At 34.8% G+C, this 26,115-nt stretch overlaps 1 protein-coding gene across 7 annotated transcripts in view; it reads left to right on the top strand.

Annotated features, from left to right (window-relative positions):
* The window catches only part of ADAMTS6 (ADAM metallopeptidase with thrombospondin type 1 motif 6), a 333,350-nt gene that overhangs the window by 273,594 nt on the left and 33,641 nt on the right, over nucleotides 1-26,115 (top strand). For all 7 annotated transcript variants that reach the window (XR_004183963.1, XR_004183962.1, XM_021940153.2 and 4 more), the window contains 2 exons: nucleotides 16,369-16,498; nucleotides 25,071-25,275. Coding sequence is in view for 5 of the 7 variants with exons in the window: in XM_021940153.2 (XP_021795845.2) it covers nucleotides 16,369-16,498; nucleotides 25,071-25,275 (335 nt within the window). In the remaining 2 variants the exon portion in view is untranslated. The remainder of the gene's footprint in view (nucleotides 1-16,368; nucleotides 16,499-25,070; nucleotides 25,276-26,115) is intronic.

The following is a 26,115-nucleotide window of genomic DNA, read 5'->3' as shown; positions in this document are numbered from 1 at the left end:
CTATGCAGAAATATATGCTTTTTATGTAGACTTCATCCTGTCTTATATTTGCATCTTCTGATTTTCAAGTCTTAAATTGGAGAGGTTATTTTTAGAGAAATAATTATCATACAATCTAGTCAGTATTTTTATTTTATTACTTATTACTATTTTTTTTTTGAGATAGATTTTTGCTCTGTTGCCCAAGCTGGAGTGCAGTGGCACAATCATGGTTCACTGCAACCTCAACCTCCGGGGCTCAAGTGATCCTCCCACCTCAGCCTTCTGAGTAGCTAGGACCACCGGAGCACGCCACCACGACCTGGCTAATTTTTAAAATTTTTGTAAAGATAGGATCTCACTGTGTTGCCTAGGCTTCTCTTGAACTTCTGGCCTCAAGCATTCCTCCTGCCTCAGTGTCCCAAAATGCTGGGATTACAGGCATGGGCCATCACTCCCAGCCTAATTCAGTATTTTTAATCTCATACAGAATTAAAGCAATGATTAACTACAACTCCAATTTCAATATAAAGTCTATACAACATGAAAAAAACAAAAAAGATGAATAATATATTGATGTTCTCTATAAAGTATCATGAAACATGGTTATGTATAATTTGTGACATATTTTAAAAGATCTCTAGTTCCCATCCATTTTATGTGTAAAATGGCTGGTGATTTGTAATGTAAAGTTTTTAAAGTCATAGGGCATTACCACTTTTAAATAAATAAATATGTGCAACTAATTGATCAAGTATATGCCATTGCATTATTTTTTAGTGGCATTTATACGTGTATCTTTCTTTTATCCAGTTCAATTCTTTTTATTCTATAAATTAACTTTTCCCTTTGCATATTCCAACAAAAAGTCTTCTAGAACAGTACGTACATAATTCAGGCCCTGAGGCAAGGTGGAATGAACTTATTAAAGAAGAATTAAAATAATTTAAAGTTTAGGAAATCTAATAAGGATAGTCTAAAGTTGAGGTGGATTAGCTTGTAGAAAAGAAAGCTAAGGGGATGCGTATTAGTATGCGACAGAAGGTTGAATGGAAATTCTTAGAGCCGGTTCATCTTTGTACTGAAATTGCTATATTTGGGGATGGTTTAGACACAGTCTTGTCTGAGACCAAGAAGGGATTAAATGAATTCTCAATGTTCCTTCAATCCTATGATTTTATTTGTTCAGAAAGGAGATAGTCCAACAAAAAAACAAAGAAGGAGAAGAGGAAAAAGGCCATGAGAACTGAATTTGGAAGAAAAAAATATAATTTTGTTGAAGTAGGAAAGTAAAAAGTCTAGATGAGTGTCATTTTTTCCGATAACACTTGTATTGAGAAATAGAAGTGATTTCTTGTGGTAGGGGGTTAAAAAAAAAAAAAAAGACAGGGAGAGAGAAAAGCCTCTGGAAGGGAGCGCTTTCTCTTCCTTGTTATTTATCCTTCTTTCCGTGATCTGGAACTACTGGTCTTAGATACTGGAGGTGGTTCTGGGAACTCACATTAGGCTTGGTTGTGGGTGATTATGAGCATTCTTGAGGCTCTTGCCTTCTTCAGATGAAGGGCATGGTGTGAAGAGCTGCCATTTGTTTTGGTAAGTGGTTCTTAAAGTCTGCCCCCCATCCCCAGCAGCATCAATATCATTTAGAAACTTGTTAGAAATGCTAATTTGAGTGCCCCATTTCAGACCTACTGAACAGAAACTCTTCAAGTGGAGCCCATTAATCTGTGTTTTAACAAGCCCTGCAGGTGATTTGGATGCTCGCTCAAATTTGTGTACCACTGGTCTTGGCTGACAGAGAAACCAAATCCAGTGTTCTAGACACATGGAATCCATGTCCTCATCACTGAAGTCTGTGCATCTTTGTAGACTCATTTTGCCCCTAGAACAATATCCAAAACATAGTAGGTACCCAATAAATGCACTTTATTGAGCACCTTACTGAGGCCAACGGTGGCCTCCCAAAGTGCTAGATGAGTGAATGAGTAAAAGGAATTAATTTTGGCAATTATATATTTGTGCTTGTCCTTTCTAATGTGGGAGATGAAAGTTTAGAGTTGCTACTTTTCTTATAGAGTGGGGCAAAGCTTTGCCAAGGAGAAAACAGTATAATTTTAATTAGCATAGGTAAGTAAAACCAAGCTCCTCTCTTTTTTACTTTGTTTTTTGTTTTGTTTTGAGTTTTTTTGTTTTTTGAGACAATCTCACTCTGTCGCCCAGGCTGGAGCGCAGTGGTGCGATCTTGGCTCACTGCAACCTCTGCCTTCCGGGTTTAAGCGACTATCCCACCTCAGCCTCCCAAGTAGCTCGGACTACAGGTGCACACCACCATGCCTGGCTACTTTTTGTATTTTTGGTAGAGATGGAGTTTCACCATGTTGGCCAGGTGGTCTTGAACTCCTGACCTCAAGTGATCCACCTGCGTCAGCCTCCCAAAGTGCTAGGATTACAGGCATGAGTCACCACACCTAGCCATCTTGCTTACTTTGAACAGGTGGAAAATATTTCCTAGGATATAGAGTGCAGGAATCAATTATTGAAGTTGCTCTTCTTACACATACCCTCACTTTTAACCCCAGGTTCTTTAAATATAGGAAGCTTATGATTGAGGGAAGTGAAGTCCCTTTAGGGTTTAGGAACTTTGACCCAAGAAAAAGCCAGAGTCATCTTCTCCTTAATGAAATTTAATTTTATAGTTAAGAAACCTTTCCAGAAGAAGTCATTTCTACCTAGCTTTCACTCAGAAACCAAGGATTAATTCTAAAGTCAGTTTTTTTGTTGTTTTTTATTTTTTGTTTGTTTGTTTGTTTGTTTGTTGCTGTCAATAAGTCTATTGTCTATATAAGGGACATTTTGGGATGGTTCCACCTCATCCTTTTAACTTCTTTCTTGGGCTTCTTCTCATAGACTGGATTCTCTCCTATGGCAGCATGAGCTTTCTTACACATCTTCCCCATCATTCTGGAGTTATGCTGTTCTTTATGTATTGAGAGAACTGTTTCTTGTAAGCATCTTCATCTTCCTCCATTAAGTAGCACATGTAATCTGAAATATTCTGGCCCATGATGTGCTTCTGGTGTATTTCTACATTAAATTATTTGCTTCCAGAAGCATAACCAGGGAATTGTTTGGTACTGTGAGGGATAGAGAAGCCTCCGTCCACATCTCCCTTCAGGGTACCAAAAACTTTATTGCCAGTGGTAGTTCTGGCAAGGCCTGCATCCAAATAGCAGATAAAGGCACCCTTTTGAACATCAGTGATTTCCACATTATACATTCATCTTCAGTTACCTCAGCTTGGCCTTCATAGATCTTATCCATGCCAAACCTATTGAAAAGCCTGGGCCCGCAGCAGGCCAATATAATACGCTGCAGCATCATTTGTCAGGCCAATCTTCACACCATATTTTGGCAGTTCATGTGCATATGCTGTGCAAACTATCACATCCCCTTCTATATGGGGATAAGCAATCTGACAAATGGTATCTCTGTTTGTTACATGAACTATCAACCTGTATTTGGGTGTGTGTGTGTTTTATTTATTTATTGTCCACCGTTTAACAGAGACCTGCAGGCGCAGCAGTGCTAGATGGGGAAAAGGGATAAAGTCAGTTCTTAACTGGGATACTCCATGTTCATCTCTCCAAGGAGGTGCTGGGTGTCTTGAGGCTGTCAAAATTCTTTTAAGTGGCAAAGAGAAAACAAGAAATATCTCAAGGAACTTTTGGTGGCAGTCTCACAAGATCTTTCAGTGTTCTCACTTGTTATTGTCCTGCATGTGTTTTATTAATATCCAGACCTTTGGGCTTTAATTGAGTTTGGGAGCAATAATGATAGCTTGATCTTACGAGATCTTTTAAGATAAGAAGCTTGAAACTTTTTCTGTTGCTTAGCAGATCTAGTGACAAATCTAATGCTACAGGAAACATTGGTGATTCAGTCCAAGTAATGGTCTTTTCTCTGAGTCAGTGATGAAACACTTCCTTTGCCTCAAAAGGAACATTGAGATGCTATGGGGTGTTGTCTTCAGGATACGTGTGATTTTTGAGATACAGCTGCAACTCTTCCTCAGAGAGAAATCCAAGCCCAAAATCATGACTATTTCCAGAACCATTGCTACTAGAATTTGTTTCTGTATTCCTTACCCAAACTTATTTTGTACTTTGTAATTTACTGACTCCCAAATTTATATGCTACCATTGGATTAGTGATTATAATCAGGTGCTAATTAATAAATCTTGGCTGTGTAAGGAAAGTTGTATTGTTTTGAAATACAAAGCTGTAGCAGATTTTTAAAAGTAGTAATTATGCCAGTATACTTATGCACTGTGACTTCTAAAGTTTCAAATAACAAATATTGTATATTCATCCTTTGATTTTATTCATACGTATTCTCTTTTTACTGATGTTTGGCTAGATGTGTGGTTCTCAAATTTAAGCACACATCAGAGTTACCTGAAGGACTTATTAGGACACAGATTGCTATGTTCTACCAACAATTTCTGATTCAGTAGTCTAGGGGAAGCTTTAAGAATTTACATTTCTAAGTTTCCAGGTGTTGCTGGTGCCACTGGCTCAGGAACTATACTTTGAGGCTCCAGGGTAGACACTTAGATTTCCTAAAGTAAATGCCCACTAAACAGACTGACAAGTCTTTTAGGTAATAATCCATATTATAGTTGTAACCACAGTATCACTAATCTTTTTTGGTGACAGGTGGTTCTACTGCTCAGCTATGTAATAATAAAATTGTAAAGTTTAAAACATTTTCTGGTACTGTATTTCATTTGATCATCCTCAGTAGCTACATAAGATAGGCATTGAAATTATTAGTCATAATTTATAGATAGAATTCAAGTAATTTGCTGAAATCAAGACCTAGCAATTTAGTCTCTAGTGACCTTTTTAATTTAGTAATGCAGTATTCTCTTGTAATAAAAAGAGCTTTTTCACCAGTTGGCCACCTCAGTAGGGAAACATGATATATCCCCACCCATAAAGATCTCCTTCACTAGCTTGAAATTTCATTTTTTCAAATGCTTTCCCTAGAGCAATGATTCTTAACTTTGGCTGCACAGTGGAATACCCAAGGAGAACTTTAAAGAATGATGATACTTTGTCCCCACCCCCAGAGAGTCTTCTTTAATTGGCTGGGGGTATGGCCTGGGCATCACATTTTGAAAAGTTCCATAGGTAATTCTAATGTACAGCCAAGGTTGAGAAGTACTGCTTTTGAAACTGATTAAAAGTTTTACTGCTTTTGAAGCTGATTAAAAGTTTTAGTCTTCAAAAAATTAACATTCAGATGCAAATACCTCTGGGAGCATTACTAACACATATCTCTGTTTTTAAGTGGCTACTAGTTGAATTCTAGGGTTATGAGACTTAGGAATGGGTTTCTGGGATGGGAAAGTAGAGAGGAGCATCAGAGAAGGGAATGAAAGAAGGGATAGCATGCTACTTAATTTCATAATTTTGTTTAATATGGCCATTGGCCTTGGGCATGCCTATATATTTACAGTCTTCCTTCACTTGATGGATCATATAAACATCCAATTAATGTAATAAATGCTTTTAAAACTGACTGAAATTGTGCTAAACAGATTTCTGTTTATTAGAATAAACAGAAATTTATTCTAATTTTAAGTTTATCTGATACTTAACAGAGCTAAAATGAGTAGATGGTTGGGTATTCAACCAACTTTAATTTAGATGCACAAGTCAGAATAGAAGAGGCATATGGCCCCTGTTTGAACTCAGTTATTATGAACACTGATACAATTTGTTTTCTTTTAAATTACAGTTCTAATCAGAGAAGGCCTTCTATTTTTTAGGAAATTACTTTCTTTAAGGGAATGAATCTTTGCAGAATGCAGCAATATTCATGATAATTTTCTACCCTACTTTTCTGGGTGTGTTCTCATTTCCCTCTGTTCATACCATTCTCATTTCACTCCCATCCCCACTTCTTACTTAATATTATACAATGCTTAGGCTTTAAAGTGAAACCTTCCAAAGCCCATTAACCGATAATTGATGCTGTAGTGTCGTATTTAACTTTGTACCTGTTCTGTTAGAAAATAAACCTTAAGAATACTTTATTTTCAGTACAAATAAATATCAGAAATACATATGATATTTTATATTTATTACAATTTTATATTTATGCTCTAAATATACAGTCTTTGTCCTGCATTGGCTCTATTGACACTCCTGATTACTTTCTCCAAATATTTTTCTAGATTTTTCTTTCTTCTTCTTTGTATAGAAGTATGAAAATTGCATACCAAAGAACTTAATTTGGTCAAGTTTCTGCTAATACACAAAAGCATCTCTCTGCTAAACATTGCTTTGCAGCTCTTTGGGGGAAGAGATAAAGCTATGCTTAGATTAATGAGGAGTTAGGAAGGAGACAGGTTTACTGTTAGAGATATTTTTTATTTTGTTTGAAGATCAAAGAGCACAGATTTTATTTTACGTATACTATATGGTTATACAGGAATGTTTCTGATCAGTCATCATTGACTATTTAAAATGCTATTATTACTTTTTCTTTTACATTTACATAGTCTAATTTTATTTGTGTGTTTGATGCATCTTTTATTATACTTTTTCTTCCCTGAATGTCATTTTGAGCCTAATTTATGAGTCTGTGTGTGTGTATATTTGTATGTGCGTGTGTGTGTGTGTGAGAGACAGAGAGAGAGAGAACAGCATATAAACATAGAAGATATTTACGTCTTTCTTTTTTTGAGCTAGGACAAATTCTTTTTATTTTACTTTTTGAATCTGTGCCTGATTCTGGTTTTTTTTTTTTTTTTTTTTTTTTTTTTTTTTTTTTTTTTGAGACGAATTCTGGCTCTGTTGCCCAGGCTGGAGTGCAGTGGCACGATCATGGCTCACTGCAACCTCCACCTTCCTGGTTCAAGCAATTCCCCTGCCTCAGCCTCCCGAGTAGCTGGAATTACAGGCACATGCCACCACGCCTGGCTGATTTTTTTGTATTTTTAGTAGAGACGGGGTTTCACATGTTGGCCAGACTGGTCTCAAACTCCTGACCTCAGGCAATCCACCCGCCTCAGCCTCCCCAAGTCATCTGGATTCTTATACATGTTGTGGCTGGTTTCGACTCTTTGAGATTTTTAAGATGATTTATATGATTTCCAACTACTATTTTGAATTTTCCTGATGTGGGACCGTGTTTTTCAAAGTGTACGAAGGTGCCCAAGGGCACTGCAGAACATTGTACATTTTCGGGGAAACATAGCTATATTGATCTTACAGCATACAAATCATTATAAATAAGTTATTTGGAACTAACTACTAAGTAAGACTCTTAGTCATTTTTTTTCTGTCTTGGGGATGTTATTTTAAAAATTGGAGATACTAAGGATACTGTGAACTGAAAAAGTTTGAGAACCCCTAATTTAGGGTAAAATGAGTATCATTAAATTTGGATTAAAAATGTCACCTAACTTCCTTTCATTAGATGTTGAATTTCATTTCAGAAGAGAAAATAAATGCATATAAGCTGCTCATTATTCAGGGCCCTGGTGATGTTTGGAATTTGAAACTGGAGACTCTTCTGTACTTCTAGCTAAGAGACTAGAGGTTTTGCATAATATGTAAATTTCTCTCTCATATCTATATTCCTTCTGATGTGTCCTCCTGAATATGTTTCCTTTCTCCATCTCTGTTAGTTTGGGGTAAGAATGGTGGGTGATGAAAGCAAAGGAAAAAAGGAAAGGAAGGAAAGAAGGAACTATATATTTAAAGGAGAAATTGTTAGCAACTTCTTTCCTGACAGCTAACAATTTTATGTGATAACCTATACTATTGCATTTATTAATAACACAATTTTGAGATTACTTTTAACAAATCTATCATGCCTTGGCCCCTTTAAAAAGTTGGATATTTCTACATTGTTTCTTGGAAACGTTTGTTCCTATTATATATTTTATTGTTTTCAGGAATGATACAACACAAGCATAATGTAGACTTAAAAGTATAGTAAGTCCATTCTAAAATGACAGTTTTTAAATTATTTTTAAAAATAATTATTAGAAAATATGTAGTACAGTCTTTAGGACAGTACTAATAGCTGACTAAAAGAGAACAGCTCTCAAAGTACCAGATAAAACAGAGACAAATGCTTTACATTTTCACAGATGTCCTTTTAATTTTTTGTCAATTCTAAGATGTCTAACACATTTAATATCACTAAGAGGTTAATTCACATTATTATTGAACTAACAGAATGTGCTTCAAACAAACAAGGGTTTTGAGACTTACGTTTTACAGACATAATAACAAAAATAATGACTAACACTTGTATTGCAGCTTATAAAGGACACATTCACTGTACCTTTCACAGAAACTCAAAGCAGAGGAGCCCCAAATGGAGCATAGGAAAACAAAGTCCAGTTGTTTTTTTTCAAGATTCAAAATAGACTTGGTTGAAATTAAGTGTGAAAGACATAAAAAGGTTGAATCCTATAACAAATGTGCTTATCTTTGACTTAGGAGTTACCAATCCAGAAGTTATTTTCAGAGTTAAATAAAAGATTACAGAGGGAAACTTTAGTTTGAATAGTTAAAAGCACTTTATTCAATGCCATTCATTTCCCTCTGAAGAAACATAGTTGTACAGTTAGTTTTAAAGAAAAATTCCCTGTGAAAGATAGTTTCTGTGTGGGGTTGTACAATGTACTATTATTTTTTGAAATCATGAAGGTCTTTTTACATTTGAGTCCTGTATGTATCAAACTGAGATATAAAACCTATCACTGAGATTTTTAAAATAATACAAATCCCCTATAAAAAAATGACTTGAGTTTAGAAAGAATAAAGGTTTGCATTCAGCTTTGTTCATCATTATTCCCTAGTTTTCACTTTGGTCTTTGAAAAATAATATATTTATCGGACTAGACAATGGTCTGTCACTGCATTAACTATGACATCCCCCTATTCAATCTCTCCCACAATTCCCTCCTCTCAGTTCACTTTCAATGTTGTGAAGGAAGAGTGTCCTTTAATCTGGGATTAACTATACCTGACATCATAAAAGGGCACCTTGAACATCACAGCCCCCAAGATCCTAGACTCTGTCATCATTAACCTTGTTGAGTTAGTTCTAGTATAACTTGGCTCTTGAGATTGCAGAGTAACTCTTCTCTACAAACTCATGTTTGTGGTTGGTTCACACTTCTGGAAGCTAATATGTGTATTCATTTATTTATCTATAATAATTTTCATTTATCTTTTTTCCTTAAGCATATGATTTCCCCTATATAACTACTTTTACAAAAGTTCTTTGAATTCTCCCGTATATTTTCAATATAACTTAAGCTTAAAGTCTTACATATGAAGGATTATTTTGATAGTCTTGACATGTTTTACTGTTTACCTCTGCATGTTGTTGGTTGCATTTTCTCTAATGTGAAGATTTGTAACTGAAGGCAAGAAATCTCTAAGCCAAAATATTCTCCAAGTGCTGTTTCATCATTTCATCAGTCCTCTTTCATCATTTCTATTGCTTTAGTAATTATATTCTTCCCTAACATGAGCAGGGTTTGGATACATATTCACTCACTGAAAAACTTGGGTGAGTGTGAAACCAAAGTTAGAGTGCATTCCTGTTGTATTAATGATGTATATATCACAGGTCATGTTTCACTTCGCAAAAATTCTTTCCAAAATAGTATTTTTAACAGTCATAACATTATTCATCTTTACAAGGTTGAATGCATAAAATACTTTTGGAAAAAATAAAGCCTTTTAAAAATAAAGCATTTTATTATGGTAAGCATGATCATCCTGATTTTGTGGGAACTTATGATATTACGATTTCCATTTTTACTTGAAGAAAATGATGATTTTAGTTTAAAAGCTATACAGTTAGTATATGATTATATCCTTATTTTAACTCAAATTTGAAATATTTCAAGATTTGGTTCCAAGAAAGGGATTTTATATATGTTTAAAAGAAAAGCCTGTCTATTGATGATAAATACATCACACTGTGTGGAAGAAGCTCAAGGCCTTTGTACTCTCAACAATATTCCTCTAAAATTTAAATAAAATACCAATAACAAGCTCTTACTTAAGGTCATGGAGATTACTTTCTAGTATAATATAACTAATCCTTTTTTTTCCCCTAGAGACAGGGTCTTGCTATGTTGCCCAGGCTGGAGTGCAGTTGCACAGTAATAGCTCACTGCAGCCTAGAGCTCCTGGCCTCAAGTGATCCTCCTGCTTCAGCCTCCCGAGTTGCTGAGATTACAGGCGTGAGCATGGACACCCATGCTGGGTATACCAGCATGATTTAATTCTTCATATTAGGAAACTTACCTTTCACAATTTCCTATTTCTAGTTACTATTCTGCCTCTTGACATGTGTAACCCCTTTGACATGTACCTTACACTGGTACAAACTTAGGCACTGAAACAAGACTACAAAACCAAATGAAAAGAAACATGCCTGTGTTCTAGACTTACTCTGTAGAATACAGAAGAAAAGCAGACACATAAGAGAGAGAATTGGTGGAAAAAAATGTTGAACAATTGAAATGTGGAGGGAGAAAAGAGAAGGCAACTTTTATAGAATTTTGGATCTGGAAGAAACATTCTAAATTATCTCTATGTATTTGATTATCTCATTTTACAAAGAAGAATGAAAACTTGCCTTAGGTCATTTATCTAAACCACTTAGAAGTCAAAAAGAGGTAACCAAACATGGCAGAATTTGGGATGAGGAAAAACAAAGGAACAAGATAAAGTGAAAAGTAATGATATAGTAATTTGGCTATGAAAAGAGTCCTTCAGATCAGTGAGGATCAGGAAAAGAGAAATCAGATAGTAATAAGACAAAATAGGGAATCTATAAACTAAAAATATTAGACCTGAAAATGCACTATTTTATTAGATATCTTTCATCATGTAATATAATTATAATGGTACTTGCCCTATTCCACCCCATCCCCATTTTAATGTAATCCCATTGAGGTCAAGACTGTCTTACTCAGTAACTTTCTCCCTTATAGTACTAAAAAAGTATACATTAGACATAGTAGAAACTAAATTAGTTAAAAAGTTAGATACTTTATATGGAAAAGATTACTCTTAATAGCTAAGGAGTAATAGGAATTCTCTCCAGGGATAAGCTCAGTATATGTATGTTCCACCCTACCTACCTTACCATTACTAAACACAGTTGTTCTAGAAAAATACAATATTTTAGAGCTACATTTTGCTTTTGATCATCCTGTTTCCTGAGGACATCCAGTTTTGCTTAGGACAGAAGGAAAGACACTGAAAAGGACAGAAGGTAAGGCACTGAAAAGAGAAAGGAAGCCTTTGAAAGATAAAAACTAGCAGGAGGCTCTTCGGAAGAAGGAACCATATGGGTGGAGTTGATTGGTACCCTGGGTTCCAGCTGTCAGATCCAAGGCAGATGGGCTTTGCTCTGCCCTGCAAATGCTTGTGTCTGGCCAACAATCACACAGCACAACAGCCAGATTCCAGCAGTGAAAGGCAGAGCAGAGAGAGATTTTTTTTCCTGGCACTTGTCACTCTTTGGATGCTATCTGCATTAAAGATTTAAATTAAATTAATATTGCTGGCCATATGCTCTGTATACTGTAGTTATATAGTGTTGTCTTGGTTGCTAGCTACTATGGATGCTGTGGTTAAGCAAATTGTTGCCTTAGCCAGCAGACACATTTTTAGTACAAACTCTGACTTTTTAATGTTCCCTCCTTCTCTTCAGAAAACTGTTTCTTGGGTAGATATGATGTGCTATGCCACTAAGTTAAATTGTTTAGATGTTGGTTAGCCCATCAGTTCCAAGAATACATTTATACTTCTTTCTTTTTATTATTGACTCACTCACAGTTGGTTATAGAATGCCCATTTATCCATTACATGGTCTATCACTGAAATGATGGGACTGATGAGTAGAGTTGAGAAGACTTAGAAGGTCTTTCTCCTGCCCTTCACCACCCCCGACCCATCCTTCTCGGTTTAACACATATCACCCTTGCAAGTTAAATTCAAGTTGTAATTTCTGTGCATTGAGTGCCTTCTTTCTACTTTTAAGATGGTAAATTGCCCTGAGAAAAGCAATATATTGCCAAATACTGCGTTACAAATGAGTTTACAAAATTATTTCATTCTCTGAAAGAAGAGAGAGATAGGAACACATTGGGCAGCTGATAAGAGGAGTAGAGGCATTGGAATGGAGGCAAGAAATGAAGAGGAGCGATGGTCTCTGAAATCTTTGCTCAGACTGGGACTCACTTGAACCATCACCACCCCCTAGAGTAAGAACAGCAGATGGTTTCCATCCAGGACTCACTTGCCCTTTGGTGGGCTTCTTGCACATTTTCCTTTGGTATATACTGTATAAAAATACTATTAAAGCCATTTCTTGATGTGTAGCTAGAGCAGTGATTCAAGTGGAGTATGCCTTCTTCCCATTGTATAAAAGAACCTTTGATGGGAAAATAGATCTTTAACTTTTAACTATTGGCAGAAAATTAAATATAGGATCTGACATTTAAACTTATGGACAAAAAGTGAGGGTTACATTTCCATGTTAAGGACCATCATATATGAATCTTTAGTATCAAAGAATGAAAAGATAAGCAAATTAAAAGTCTTTAAACAGAATATACCTTTTGTAGAGGGTTTTAAGTAAATATATATTGGCAATGTCATCTTTTATAATTAACTTTTGTAATATGAAGCCATTACTTTTTTTAAGCATGGAAGAAGGATTGCGTTAAAAAACATATACATACAGTTTGCATGCCAGTAACTTTAGGTGTTTAAGAATAAAATATAATTAGTGCATTTTTATTAAATTCTGCAGAACATCTGCTTATCTCCAGGAGATCTGGACACTAAGCCACTAGAATTTTGTTTTTGATTAGGTACACACTGACTGGTCATGTGGACATTTTATGTTTTTGTTATAAACTATAAGTCTTTAGATTTGAAAGCATCGTGGTTTCGTGTAACTGGATGTAATTGTTCCCAACCGGGTTTAAAATCAACATCTTAGCAATGTTTTACAGACTACTTTAAAAGAAGTTATGTACAAGACGCTTGATCATATAAAAAGAATCTAAACTCAATCATTTCTCTTGTGGACTTAGTTTAGATTATTTCCAGTTGATCTGTATTTTTTACTTTCTAAAGTTAAAAGCTGCATTTTCTGTAATTCAAAAGTATGTGTTTAAGAATCCATTCATTTAGATGCATTGGTTTATAGAGTTATCCTGTTGCTACTGACTTAAAAAGAAAAAAAAAGTCTATAAATCTGCCAAGTGTGGGAGTAATAGTTGGAAGGAGCTCTGTATGCTGTTGGAGGAAGATAGTACAGTGTTGTAGGAAGATTTGGAATAGATTACTGGTATAGTCAACCCTTGAGTGTGAAATACCACACTGTCTAATATAACATTCTAGAAGAAAATTAATAAAAGATGAACGCAAGGAAAAAAATGCATCTTCATAAAATATAGAGCTGTTTCAGCTGTCTATTCAAGGACTTTAATTTTTACTTCATAAAAAAATAGCATTCTGAAATTATGAAGCTAAAACGAACCCCCAAGTACTCTTGATTCCCAGTTTTTAAGAAGTATGGAAGGAAGGCCTAATCAAAATTAAGTCAATTCATAATTCTTAGCACTTAGCCCAGTATCTCATATGAGATACTGTGTTTATATCTCATAAACACAACGCTTTGGTTTAGTAACTATCTCTGTTGAATGAATGAATGAGTAAATGAATGAATGACCTGCCAACTGCATTTAGCTGACAGTTTTAGTTTGGGTATATATGTAATTTTTAAACTAATTATTGGATCCCACTAAAGAGCAAAATAGCCCTGAAAGTTAAGGGTCTGAAACAAAATATTGGACTACGGGTCAGTTTTATTTTCTTCCTTGTGGTTTTGTGTAATTTTCCAAATTTTTGATAACAAATATTATGTACCATTTTTTTTTCAAGATACATACATTGTTAGAATTTACCTTAAAATGAAATATAAATCTCAGCTCTACTAACTCATATCTCATCTATGATTCAAATTGTAGAGTCCCTGATTTTGCAATAAAGGCTACTTTTGAAAACAAATGTAATTATAGCCAAACAACATTTCTAGGGTTAAATTAAAGAAAGAAGAATTTTATCTTGACTTAATTCAGTTTCTACAAGTCAAGATAAATTTCTCCTTTCTTTAACTTAACCCTAGGAACCTGAATTAATGTTTCTGCCACTGAAACAAAACCAGATCAGTTGTATTTTGTAGTGTTGAGAATGTTTATTCTTTCCTGAGAAATAACCAAGATATATTATTGAGTGCCAATGTTCTTGCTTCAAGTACAGTCATGTTTGAATGACTTAAAAAAAAAAAAATCACACTAACTGATAAAAAAAAGTCCCCTGCTCACCCTGATAGAGGCAAAACATTGAATCAGGGTGGATGGATAATCTGAGCCACTGTTGCAGTTGGTAGTTGACTCCTATGACTAATGGTAGAGGTATCTGTCTAGGTGGACCACATGGACCTAGTTATCTGCCCACTGGAATGACACAATGGGGAGATATCCGATGAATATCATGGAACATCTGTGAATGGATCACAACTATGCCTGATGTGAATCATTCTTCCCTCAAAAAATCTAAAGTTTAATAGTTAAAAAATTCCAAACTGTTGTCGTCACATAAACTTAGTCGTTTGGCTTATTTTAGGGGTTGGGAGGGAAGGAATACAATACATACTCTAGGACATTTTGCCAGTCAGTTGTTTGACTATGTTTAAGACCCCTAAGTTTAGGAAAACATAAAAAATGACTGCAGAAGGTGATCAGCAAGAGCCCGGGGTCACTGCAAGCAATAAAAAAAGACTTTCTATAACTGCTCACCACTGTCATGGAGCTACAGGATTTAAGTTTCATGAGCTTGGTGGATTTAATAGTTTGCCCTGTGAGTCTTTAAATTAAAGGGCTTAGTTAAAGGTGTGCATAACATGATAACGGAGGCACTCCCACCTGCAGAATTGCCATGATTTAGGGGAACTTGGGGGAAGCATTTGGTGTCTAGCTCTTTAGGTGACAGTTTCTTTCACTAAATGATCCTGTTTCACATATATTTCCCTAATTTGTGATCACACTGTTTTTTTTAGGGCATTATTACTTAAAACAACCGGAGGGGGCGGGGGGAAGAAAAACAACTGAAGGATTGTGTGGGATTAGCTAGGTGTGAAGCTGTGGTTTCCTGGATACTGCTAATGCTGCTTTTACAACTCTTTCTGGGTAATTTAGCCTACCTGTTTATAGAGATGGGGTGGGTGAGTGGGGGAATAGTTTAGTTTGTGCTCTTATTTCTGTTGCCAGGAATAACCTGTTACCGCTATATGATCTGAAACAGTTAGCATTGTCTTGTAGTTTGACTTGTTTCTCTTTGATATCTTGATATACCTATCTGCTTCTTTTGATTCCTTGACTAAAGAGAAAATGAGTATACATAAAATCTGTTCACCAGGAACATTTACAAATACGAGTGTGTGTTTGTGTGTGTCTTTGTATTTTGTGAAATGTGAGCAAGTTATGGTGAATATCTTTGCCAATAATTGATTGACATATATTTAATATTTTATAAACTGTATGAGAATATTTTTAGCTGTGGTAAACAGATCACATAGACTAATTTTTAAAAATGAGATAAGTTAATATTTGAATGAACTATGTATTTATTTGACAGTGGTATAATCAACAGGGGGTCAACTCTGTTGGAATAAACAGACTAGTTGGCTATAGTCCAAAAGAGGCCCACTGCAATCTCTAATTTCTGAACAATGAATGGGCTTTTAGAGAGATAAATACATAAATGGAAGAAAAAATGAAATGTGTGGATGTGATGTATTCCTAACAAAAACTAAATAGATGGGATTTGTTCTACAAAATATCAAAAAGTAAATTTGTCCCTATTGTTCTATTTTTAAATAAATATACAATCATTGTTTTGCATTGAAATGTGTATTTGTACATTTTATCTGATAATATTATTTTGGGAAATTGTAATCTGTTGTTTTGTTTTTTAAGGGAAGCACGAAGAAGAATTTACAATTGTGAATAAAATTGTTTAAGATTACCAATAGTTTCTTTTCTGAAATAGTTATATTTCTAAATATGAGAACAATAACTTTGCCTAAAATTTCAGTATAATGACCAGGTCTTCTCTCCATTTTAGAGAAGCAGTCCAATGTGGAACAGATAAGACGGCAGCGATCCACTGAGGTCAATTCCCCACAGAGGAAAGCTATGCATACCTAACTTAATGGAAGGTAAACTTCTCTTCAATTAATGATGTCCTCCTTTTCTCAAGGTGTCCAAAGACAAGAGGTGGTCTGTAAAAGGTTGGATGACAACTCCATTGTCCAGAACAATTACTGTGACCCTGACAGTAAGCCACCTGAAAATCAAAGAGCCTGCAACACTGAGCCCTGCCCACCTGAGTAAGTAAGGGAAAGAAGTGAGAATTATTTTCTTCAGGTGCAAAGAGGAAAACATTATGTATTCATGTTTGGAAATATATTTATATGATGAGAATAAATTAGACTGAAAAAAGGTAGAAAACATCCTGAGAGGGAGGAATTTTGATGTCTCTTTTACTGAGCAAGGTTCCTATTTATCCACAGATTTCAGTTATTAACTTCTTTAAAGCAGGAACTTCAATGAATTTTGTTCTGATACAATGCTGGAAATGATCATATTTCATCAATTCTAAAGCACACATCTTTTCACATTTTAACATCTCTGAAATTAGGATTCAACGTGCAGCGAATGGTGTCTCATGATAATAATTGACATTTTCCCCCTTTCTTAATGGTACATAAAAGAACATGTCTTAGATGTGATAAAATATAGTGATTTATTTACACTCCTGTCTTTTCTAGATATTTGTCCTAAAGCCCTAAGGATTTTTAAAATGGTTTAGAAATACTCTGGAATAGAGTATCATGGCTTTAATTTGCTAACCCAGTTTTAAGTTCTGTTGTTGTAAGGCATCCTGTCTTCTGAGTGTTGGGTACAGGCATAGAGGTATACTTCAGTCTCTTTCTGTTGATTAATGCAGCAATTATAACTCACTGTAAAGGGATTAACAAGGAGAGAGCCCATTCATTTTAATGATGGTTTGAAATGAGACCTGCTCTCAATGAGCCACACATTATAATCTGTAAGAACAGAAGGGTTTCTTGATTGAGCAAAAGGCAATGATTATGTGAAAAAAGATAATGGATGTTGAGTTGATCATGATGAAAGTAATCTTTGTAGAGATTTTGCCTGACTGACAACTGCAGGAGAAAACGTGTGAATGGCATTTCATTCTTGTTTGAGAAATTGGATGAACTGTTGTTACCTGCCTGGTTAGTTAATTATCCCAACATGAAACTGATAAGGCAAAAGAGAATAAGCAAATTAATTTGTATGTACCAAACTCTCTACAACTGGAGAGAAAAACTTTATAATGAAGCTTTTATAAAAATGACTAGAGTGGAGCTACAAAAACATGGAACTTACAATACATGAATAATCCATGTACCAAATAACGTTTAAACCAAGGTGCATTTCTTGTTCCAAAGCAATCATGCCTTATGAACTTCCATTATCTAAAGTCAGTGTCTGCCTGGACATTTGAATCTTAAAGGTGATACTCACTACTAGTCCCTTGAAGAGGTGTGGGGTATTGGCAACCAAATAGGAAGCACAAGGAATCTAGAGTGATAGTTTTTGTTCTAAGACTTTTGTAATTTTACTTTGAGTTCTTTTCAAAATGTTATCACCATATAACTAATCTCTTAAAACCCAGACATGGGAAAGTATGGAAATGTGACCTGTCATATGTATTACAAAGACAAGTTATTAAATTTTTTTCACATTCCTTTTTTCTGCCAATTATTTTTATAAATTTATCTCAAGAGAAACTGAAAAACTGTAAAGCAACGGGATGCTCAAAATCCATGGGTCAGTTTTGTCCCTTTCCATGTTTCCAGTAACTTCAGCATATTTTCATGTCATTGTGAGTCTCAGCCTGTTACATTAATTCTCTGACACTCAAGATCTTAAGTAGTACATTTGGCATTTGATCAGCCTTTGAAGGCATCTGAGTGAGCCTGGTCACACCCTATTCCATTTTGGCCTAAGCTTTTTCATTTGTTTAAGCTTAAAAGCTTAAATGTCCAATGTCCTTAGAGATTTCAGTTGTTGGTCATTTCATCCCATATGTTGTGTGTTTGAGTATTACACTGGAGGTTTGTTTTTTATAACAGTTTAAGGATAATTGACATATTGATGTACAATATTAAAATTAAGCTTTCTGTCTCCTTTCCTTATGTAGTTCTGAAGTGAAGTTACTTATTTAAGTTTGGAGATGGATAATGGAATTCGAAAGAAAAGATGCCGAGAATATGGGGAGAATAGAAAGTTTAGTCTGCTGGGTTTTTTTTTTTTTTTTTTGAAAGACCTAAATGTAGATATTTAAAATATTACTCATTATTAGCTTACTTCTCTTAGTTGCTTTTTAATTTCTTCTTTAGTCTTTTGAATTCAGACTATGAAAAAGGAAATTTTAATTCTTCAAAATGGTTATCGTATATTCTTGACTTGCAGTGGGATTACATCCTGATAAACATTGTAAGTTGAAATGCATTTACTTCACCTAACCTGCTGAACGTGATAGCATAGCCCAGTGCACCGTAAATGTGCTCAGAACACTACCATTGGGCAAAATCATCTGGCAACACAGTACGCTGTAGAGTATTGGACGTTTACCCTCGTGATAGCGTAGCTGACTGGGAGCTGCAGATTGCTGCTGCTGCCCAACATCTAGAGAGACATTGTACTGCATATTGCTAGGGTAGGAAAAGGTTAAAATTCAAAAATTCAAGTAGTTTCTACTAAATGTGTATTGCTTTCATACTATTGTAAAGTTGAAAAATCATTGGGTCAAAGCATCAAATATCAGGGATCATCTGAGATTCCCAGATGACATTGGTATTATAGAGATAGAAATCATAAAAAGGCCACTGAATTCAATAAAACTTTACATGAGTGTGAAGAAAGCAGATAGATTTTTTTTTAGATGATCATGTGATAGGCAGATAAGCAAAAAGAAGAAAACAAAAAAACCTATAAACCACTGTTAATACTTTGATGTATATATTTCCAGTATTTTTTCTATGTATACAGAGGCATGTATATATAATAAAATTGTATTATACTATTTATGACACTTTATAGTCAGTTCTCAACATTTTGAACATTTGAAGTCTTTGACAACATTTAGGAGATATGTGATTGTTTATTTAAATTGGTATTCCACTGTTGAACAATTTTGGCTGTATTTTTTATTTTGATCCCCTGGCAATAATACAGCATTAACCATTTATGCTTCTGAAACTGTTCTTTATAATTATATATGCTAAATAAAGAAGAAAATAATTTATAGTTCAAATGGAAGCACATGTTAGTCTTTGAGATCACATTGTCCAGTGACTTTCCAGAAAGATTGTATGAATCTATTTTCCCATTAACAGTCTATGAGAATGCCATTTCGTGGAAGTGAACAACAATGGGTATTATTATTTTAAAAATAATCTTTCATTATTTTATAGGGGAAAAAGCCCTGATATCTAATTGCTGTTTTATTTTGCATATATTAGACTGCTGATGGGGCTGAACATTTAAAAATTATATTTAGTGGCCATTTGTACTACTTCTCTTTTGCCTTTTATCATCATGGCCTGTCCTATTGAACTACTTTATCAATACTTCTATTGAAGTATTTATTATTTTGTTACACATGGCCTGTCCTATTGAACTACTTTATCAATACTTCTATTGAAGTATTTATTATTTTGTTATTGATTTGCATGAACTCTTAATGTATTAAGGATATGAACTCTTTTATCTGTGTTCTGAATACTTTTTCCTAGTTTGTCATCTGTTTTCTGTGTCATTTGTAGTGTTTTGATGTATTTTTACTTATAAAATTTAGAAAATCTTATTTAAGAAAGCTGTCAGACCTTTATTTCTTCACTGGTATACTGTTTAGAAAGGTCTTCCCCACTCTTATACTTTCAAAGTTTCTTTCTTTTTTTTTTAATGTAGACATTGATCTATCTGAAATGTTTTGCCTGATTTGAGGAAGGGATCTATACTTATTTTCAATGACAATTGTTTTCCCTATACCATTAGTTTAAAGTTCTAAATGGTATTTTTTATCAGAAAGTATTTTTTCACATAATGAAATATTTCAAATGTCTTTAATTATATTGAGATAATTTATAAGTACAGTGTACAAAAAGGGAGAACAGTAAGATTTGTCCTTATAGAGAAAATGACGGAGGACTAGGAAGAATAGACAAAAGACGAATTGATAGAGAAATAATAATATGTTTATTTGGAAGACTTTGAAGACCCAGAGGAGGCCTTGCTGAGGAAAGTTAGCGTGGTCATAGCAGCAACTCTTTTATGAGGAAGAGTATAGTAGTCAAGGTAGTAAAGTGACTATGAATGAAAGTAGTGGGATCTATGATACAGCCTTAAATAACTGGAACGGGAAAGGAAAGGAATTAATATTAAAGGATATGATGGGTAAGAAGCTAGTCCCCAACCATAAGAAAAAAAAAATAAGTTGGAGTTCAAAGAGAAAGGCTGAGTTCAGTTTTTACCATGCCGTGTTTTAATAGCAAGAGTATTTCTGCATATGACTTCATGTGAAGAATCTTTGAGTGATAAATATTATTCCTCTATGATATCGTGTTTTTAAAATTGTGAAAACCAGAGAGGTGAAAACAAGAGAACTATTCATTTTAATAACATTGTGACCAAGAATTTAAAAACATTTATTAATCAACTGCAAGTTGGAAGACACTGTACTTTGGGGAGAAATGGTTCCCTTTCCTGAGGGTAATCTAATTGGGCAAATATATATAAAAATAACTATAGTACAAGACAAAATCTATTAAGTATGATAAGAGAGTTATAAGCAAAAGTGCTGAAGGAAACTTAGGGTGGGAAGAGATTAATTTTTATCCAGTGGCTAGGTTTTATTTAACTGGTATATTTTAAAGTATAATGTTTAATAACCATTATTTTGAGTCATTGGACCTCACCCATGGACAACTATCATCTCTTATTTTAAGTTTAGAAAAAGATTCATCAGAGTCATCTATAAAACTCCAAAATTTAAGACCTAGGAAGAATCATGGAAATTATTTAGGTCAACTCCCATCATTTCACAGACTGAGGTATACTAATATCCAGTGATGTTTTTCCCATTATATCAGACATCTCCAGCTTTGTAAGGTACAAATCAAATGTCTGGTGGCACTTTAATACATCTAATTTTGCTTGCTTCATTGACGCATTCTCAGTTGCTACAACTTCAGAGATGTTTATCATGTTGATTTTTAAAAATTTACAAAAACCTTGACTGTATAATGTTTAGGGCATAGAGCATTCTGCTTAATATTAGTTTCACCTTCCAATTAGCTGAGAAATGAAAAAAATTTCTTTTTATATTTTTACTAACTTTTTGTTGTGAATTTTTTTTTAAGTTCTTTTAAAACGTAGGAAAGTTATTTATCTTTGTAATGTAAGTAGACAGTAGGTTATATAACTGAATCTCTCTTTGAGTAAAGATATTATTGTCAGGTTCTGAAGATTTTTACAATTTTGCTATGTTGTGTTTATAAAAACGTTGATGATTAGACCCCTGACTCCGGGACAAAGCCTAGGAACTCTCTCTCTTAATCCAAATATTTAATATCACTTTATTTTCATATGCTCTGCCATTTTCCTTTAAATTAAAAAGCAAATATAATATTCTGGTTTATGATGATTATTTCTTCAAAAATATTCTGGTTTACCATGGTTGGGGCAATTTTTTTATACTATCTCTCTTATTCCCTTCTCCAAATTATACTATTGTTTGTAATAATAAGAGATTGGGACTGTAGGTCAGATTACACAGGCTGCAGCAAGCCACTCTTATTTCAGACACTCGAACATGAATCCCACTAATTGGTAAAGTCTAATGGCTATGACGGACTTGTGAAGATGAAGACAATTTGATCACTGAGTATTGGGAAAAGCTCAGAAAGAAATAGCCCCAGAACTGTTCCACCTATAATGATTCAGCAATTTATATTCCCAGAGATAATTTCTGTATTCATGTTTTTACCACCAAATCTAGAGGAGGGAAAGAAGACAGAGAAAGAAAATGCCATCAAAGGGTCATGCAGAAGGAAGACAAGGGAAGCAGTATGTCTTAAACTATGTGGCAGAGTGGAGAAACTGAGACAAGCAGATGCAGTGGTAGAATTGCAAAACTATTTAAATAACTCGAGTGTGATTTAATCCTTCAGAGAGACATGGGATGGGATGGTATGATGAGCAATAAAGATGCAACAGGGACTGAGTGTGAAGCCTGAAATCAGAGTTAAAGTCAGAAAGGAAATTGGGAGGGTGATTAATACTTTTAATTTCATATATTCCAAGTTAAAGCCTAGAGTGATACATCTAGGTTAAGTTTCTGAGGAGAGATGGAATGGAAGAGGGGACAAAGAATAAAAAGACAGAGGTGTCCCTGACCCTTTGCAACACTTCTGAATCATTGTGGTTACTCGGGGCACCTGTGTTTAATTTGAAGGCCTCCATCCCTCTTACATTATGAGAACTAATGAGATCATGGCTGGAGGTGGTGTGACTGAACTGTTTGTGACTGTAATACACATTTCTGTTTTATCCCCTAATCTTGGTGATGAAATCACTGTTGCAAAGTTGAATCAGAGTTTCACTACGGTTGGCATGCAAGTTATTATTTTCAGTACACATTTTATTCCTTACCAAAAATGGTGTTAACAACTGGGGATCATGTTCATCTGTGGAAAACAGAAAGGAAAGAATATGAAAATTACTTTAAATCTCCCTTGGAAAATGACTTAGAAAAAATGTTTGTGTCAGATTTTTAAAATTCAAAATTAAATCATCATTCTTTAAATGAATTTTAGGCTGAAAATTTGTAGATGTTGATAAAATACAATTTAAATTTGAAAAACTGGCTAACTATATTTCTAAATGCTGGTTTTCTTTATAAGTAAAGACAATATGAATAATAATGGACAAAGGCCAGTGTTGCTTCATTGGCTTAATGCAGGCTCAAATTTAGGATACTAGTACTCTGACTTCACTAAAGTATTATCTTCTATATACAAAACTGGCACAATGGTGCTATGCTCACAGAAATAGTGAGAAATTTGTTGTTAAGCTTTCCATATTCTTCTCTCTCAGGAGTCTGCCACCCAAAAGCATGAGCATGTCCATTGAGAATAACTGCATGATTTATAATTATGGATTGAAGAAAGTGCCTTGTGATCCCATGCTTGTAACCTATATTTTACTATTCAGTAATGTTAAAATGAATTTTCATTGAAATAGCAGTCGATGGGGAATCTAGTCCTGGTTCCATCATTGCTCTTTTCATGATTTTGGAGAACTGTTTTCCTAACACTGGATCTTACTTTCTTCTATAAAACAAAGCACTACTCTGCCTTGAACAGAGTAGACATTCAGCAAATATTTAATAAATGAAATAAATACAATATGTCAGTCAAGACCCTTGTTACAGGTAACAAAACTTCAACTTGAGCTGGCTTCAGCACATAAGATTTATGTAACAAAGCTGAGGGAAGTGTAAGGGGGACCTAGCTTGAGAAATGGCTGGAATCAAGGACTCACACACTATCCAGACATTCTAGCTCCTCTGCATTCTTTGAAATCAGCTAATTCCACTTGACAGGGAACCCAGCCACTGCAGCTCTGGACTCATCTTCTTATGCACCTTTGTGACCAGAAAGGAAAGGGTCCCTTTTGCTCTAGTTGAGATATAAAAATTCTAAACCAGAATTCTCATTGATCTGATTTAGATCATGAGTTACATCCCTTAGACTAATTAATGTGTCCAGAAGAGTGAGTCCTACAGAAGTGTTGCAAAAAAACAAAACAAACCACAAACCCCCTGAAATTATATATGTGAAAGTTTATGACTTTAGGGTAAAGGTGTAGTGTACCTACAAATGTGAGGCATGTTATTTTTTCTAAGACATTTGCATTTCTTTCCACATTAGCTGTGTAGAAGCTGTTTTTAGGAGTCAAAAGGTTGAAACAAGAGATCTGCATGTTTTCATAGAGCTAGCTCAGAGCTCTGATCTTGTTGAAGGTGTTTTAAGACTCCCATGTCCTCAGGATGGATACCAGCCTTCTCTGTCCCTGTAAGGACATTCAAGTCATATCTTCATAGAGGTTTATTTCTGGAAATTGAAAAACAAATCCCCAATTTCCTTACAGTGGTTTTAGCATAAAATTTTTAATTATGGGGGAATCTGCCTCAATATCATAATAATAAAAATAGCTACTATTTCTTGTTTGTTACATGACAGACACTATGTTAGAAGCATTCAGTGGTGTGCTGGAGGCAGCTAGTATTGATTCATAGGACCCTATTATTAGCATATCTTCTCCTGTTCACCTTTAGTATATCAAGCTGGTAGCTTGAAATTGGCCATAGTGAAGTTTTTACACTACAAAAATTGGCAAATGCCACAAATCAGAACTCCCCCACCCCGCTGCCATGGGGAGCCAGTGGTTAAACATTTACTAGCACACCACTGGGAGCTTTATATATATGACCTTATTTAACCCTCATGACAATTTTATGAGATTGATCATTGTTATCCTCATTTTAGAATGTAATTAAAAAGAAGAAAAATAAAAGAGGTTTAAAGACATAGTGCACTTGTTTGAATCTGGGTTCTGCCTGCTCCAAAGCCCACACACTACACTTTAGAAAGCAAATGACAGTAAAGGTTTTTCCTTAGCAGCTTTTTCATTTGCTATTTGTCTTATCAACCAACATTGAAATGTCAGCTCATAGTCCATCAGTGAACGTGCCTTCACTTAGCTAAAAATCTCTGGATGCACTGAAGAAATGCTTTTCTGTGTTTCTTCCACGTCTTGCTGCAGGTGGTTCATTGGAGATTGGTTGGAGTGCAGCAAGACTTGTGATGGTGGGATGCGCACAAGGGCAGTGCTCTGCATCAGGAAGATTGGACCTTCTGAGGAGGAGACACTGGACTACAGTGGTTGTTTAACACACCGGCCTGTTGAAAAAGAGCCCTGCAACAACCAGTCATGTCCACCACAGTGGGTGGCTTTGGACTGGTCTGAGGTAAGGAAATCTGAGGCCATATGTATATGTTTTGAAGTCTTAACTATCTATCCCAAATCAGTTAATATTAAGGACACCTGAGCATCTTAGAACTCAACAAGTAAGGGCTGCGTAATAGTGAATTTGACCATGTTATATTTTATTGCTGCTTGTCAGGAAGTAAAGGGTTTTTTTGGGTAGGTAAGGGAAATCAGCGAGAAACTTGTCATCAGTTTGGTTAAAAATAAGTCTAAAGTAAATTTGAAATAACATTATAGTGGGTACTCTTTATAAGTGGTTTTTCTCCTTCTTACTATTGAGCACATCACAAGTTTAGAATTTGTGATATGTGATTAAAAATTGAAGTTCGAAAGGAGAGTCAAGAACCTTTCTTACCCTAAAACTTATTGAAGATCTAGAATGACCTTTTCTAGGATCTCATTTGGAAAGCACAATTTTTAAAATATCTTTTTTCAAGTAATGTAGCAGCCTAATTACATAACTCTTAGGTATGAATTGTTATCAATTCATTATCACTTATGACATATCTATATCTATATATTTTATGTCTTCTATTTCAACTGTGGAAGAAATATGGAGCTGAAGGTTATAACATAGGAAAACGTCAAATTTGAAATTGATCATTCCCTTCACTTACATGAGGAAGACCTGACCAAGATAATGTTTTCTTGGCATAGATATATACAAAATAGCCTAATAAAATCCAGAGCAACTCAGAAAAATTACCTTATGAAAAATGAGGTAAGAGGTAGTTAATTTTTGACTCCTCAGTATCCATAAGATATATACATTTGCATACTATATCATTTTCCACATCTCCCGAAGAAGAGCTGAAACCTT

This window comes from Papio anubis, chromosome 5 (genome assembly GCF_008728515.1).
Source record: "Papio anubis isolate 15944 chromosome 5, Panubis1.0, whole genome shotgun sequence".
NCBI lineage: Eukaryota > Metazoa > Chordata > Mammalia > Primates > Cercopithecidae > Papio > Papio anubis.
The sequence above is the reverse complement of the archived record's forward strand: the minus strand, read 5'-3'. Positions and strand labels throughout refer to the sequence as shown.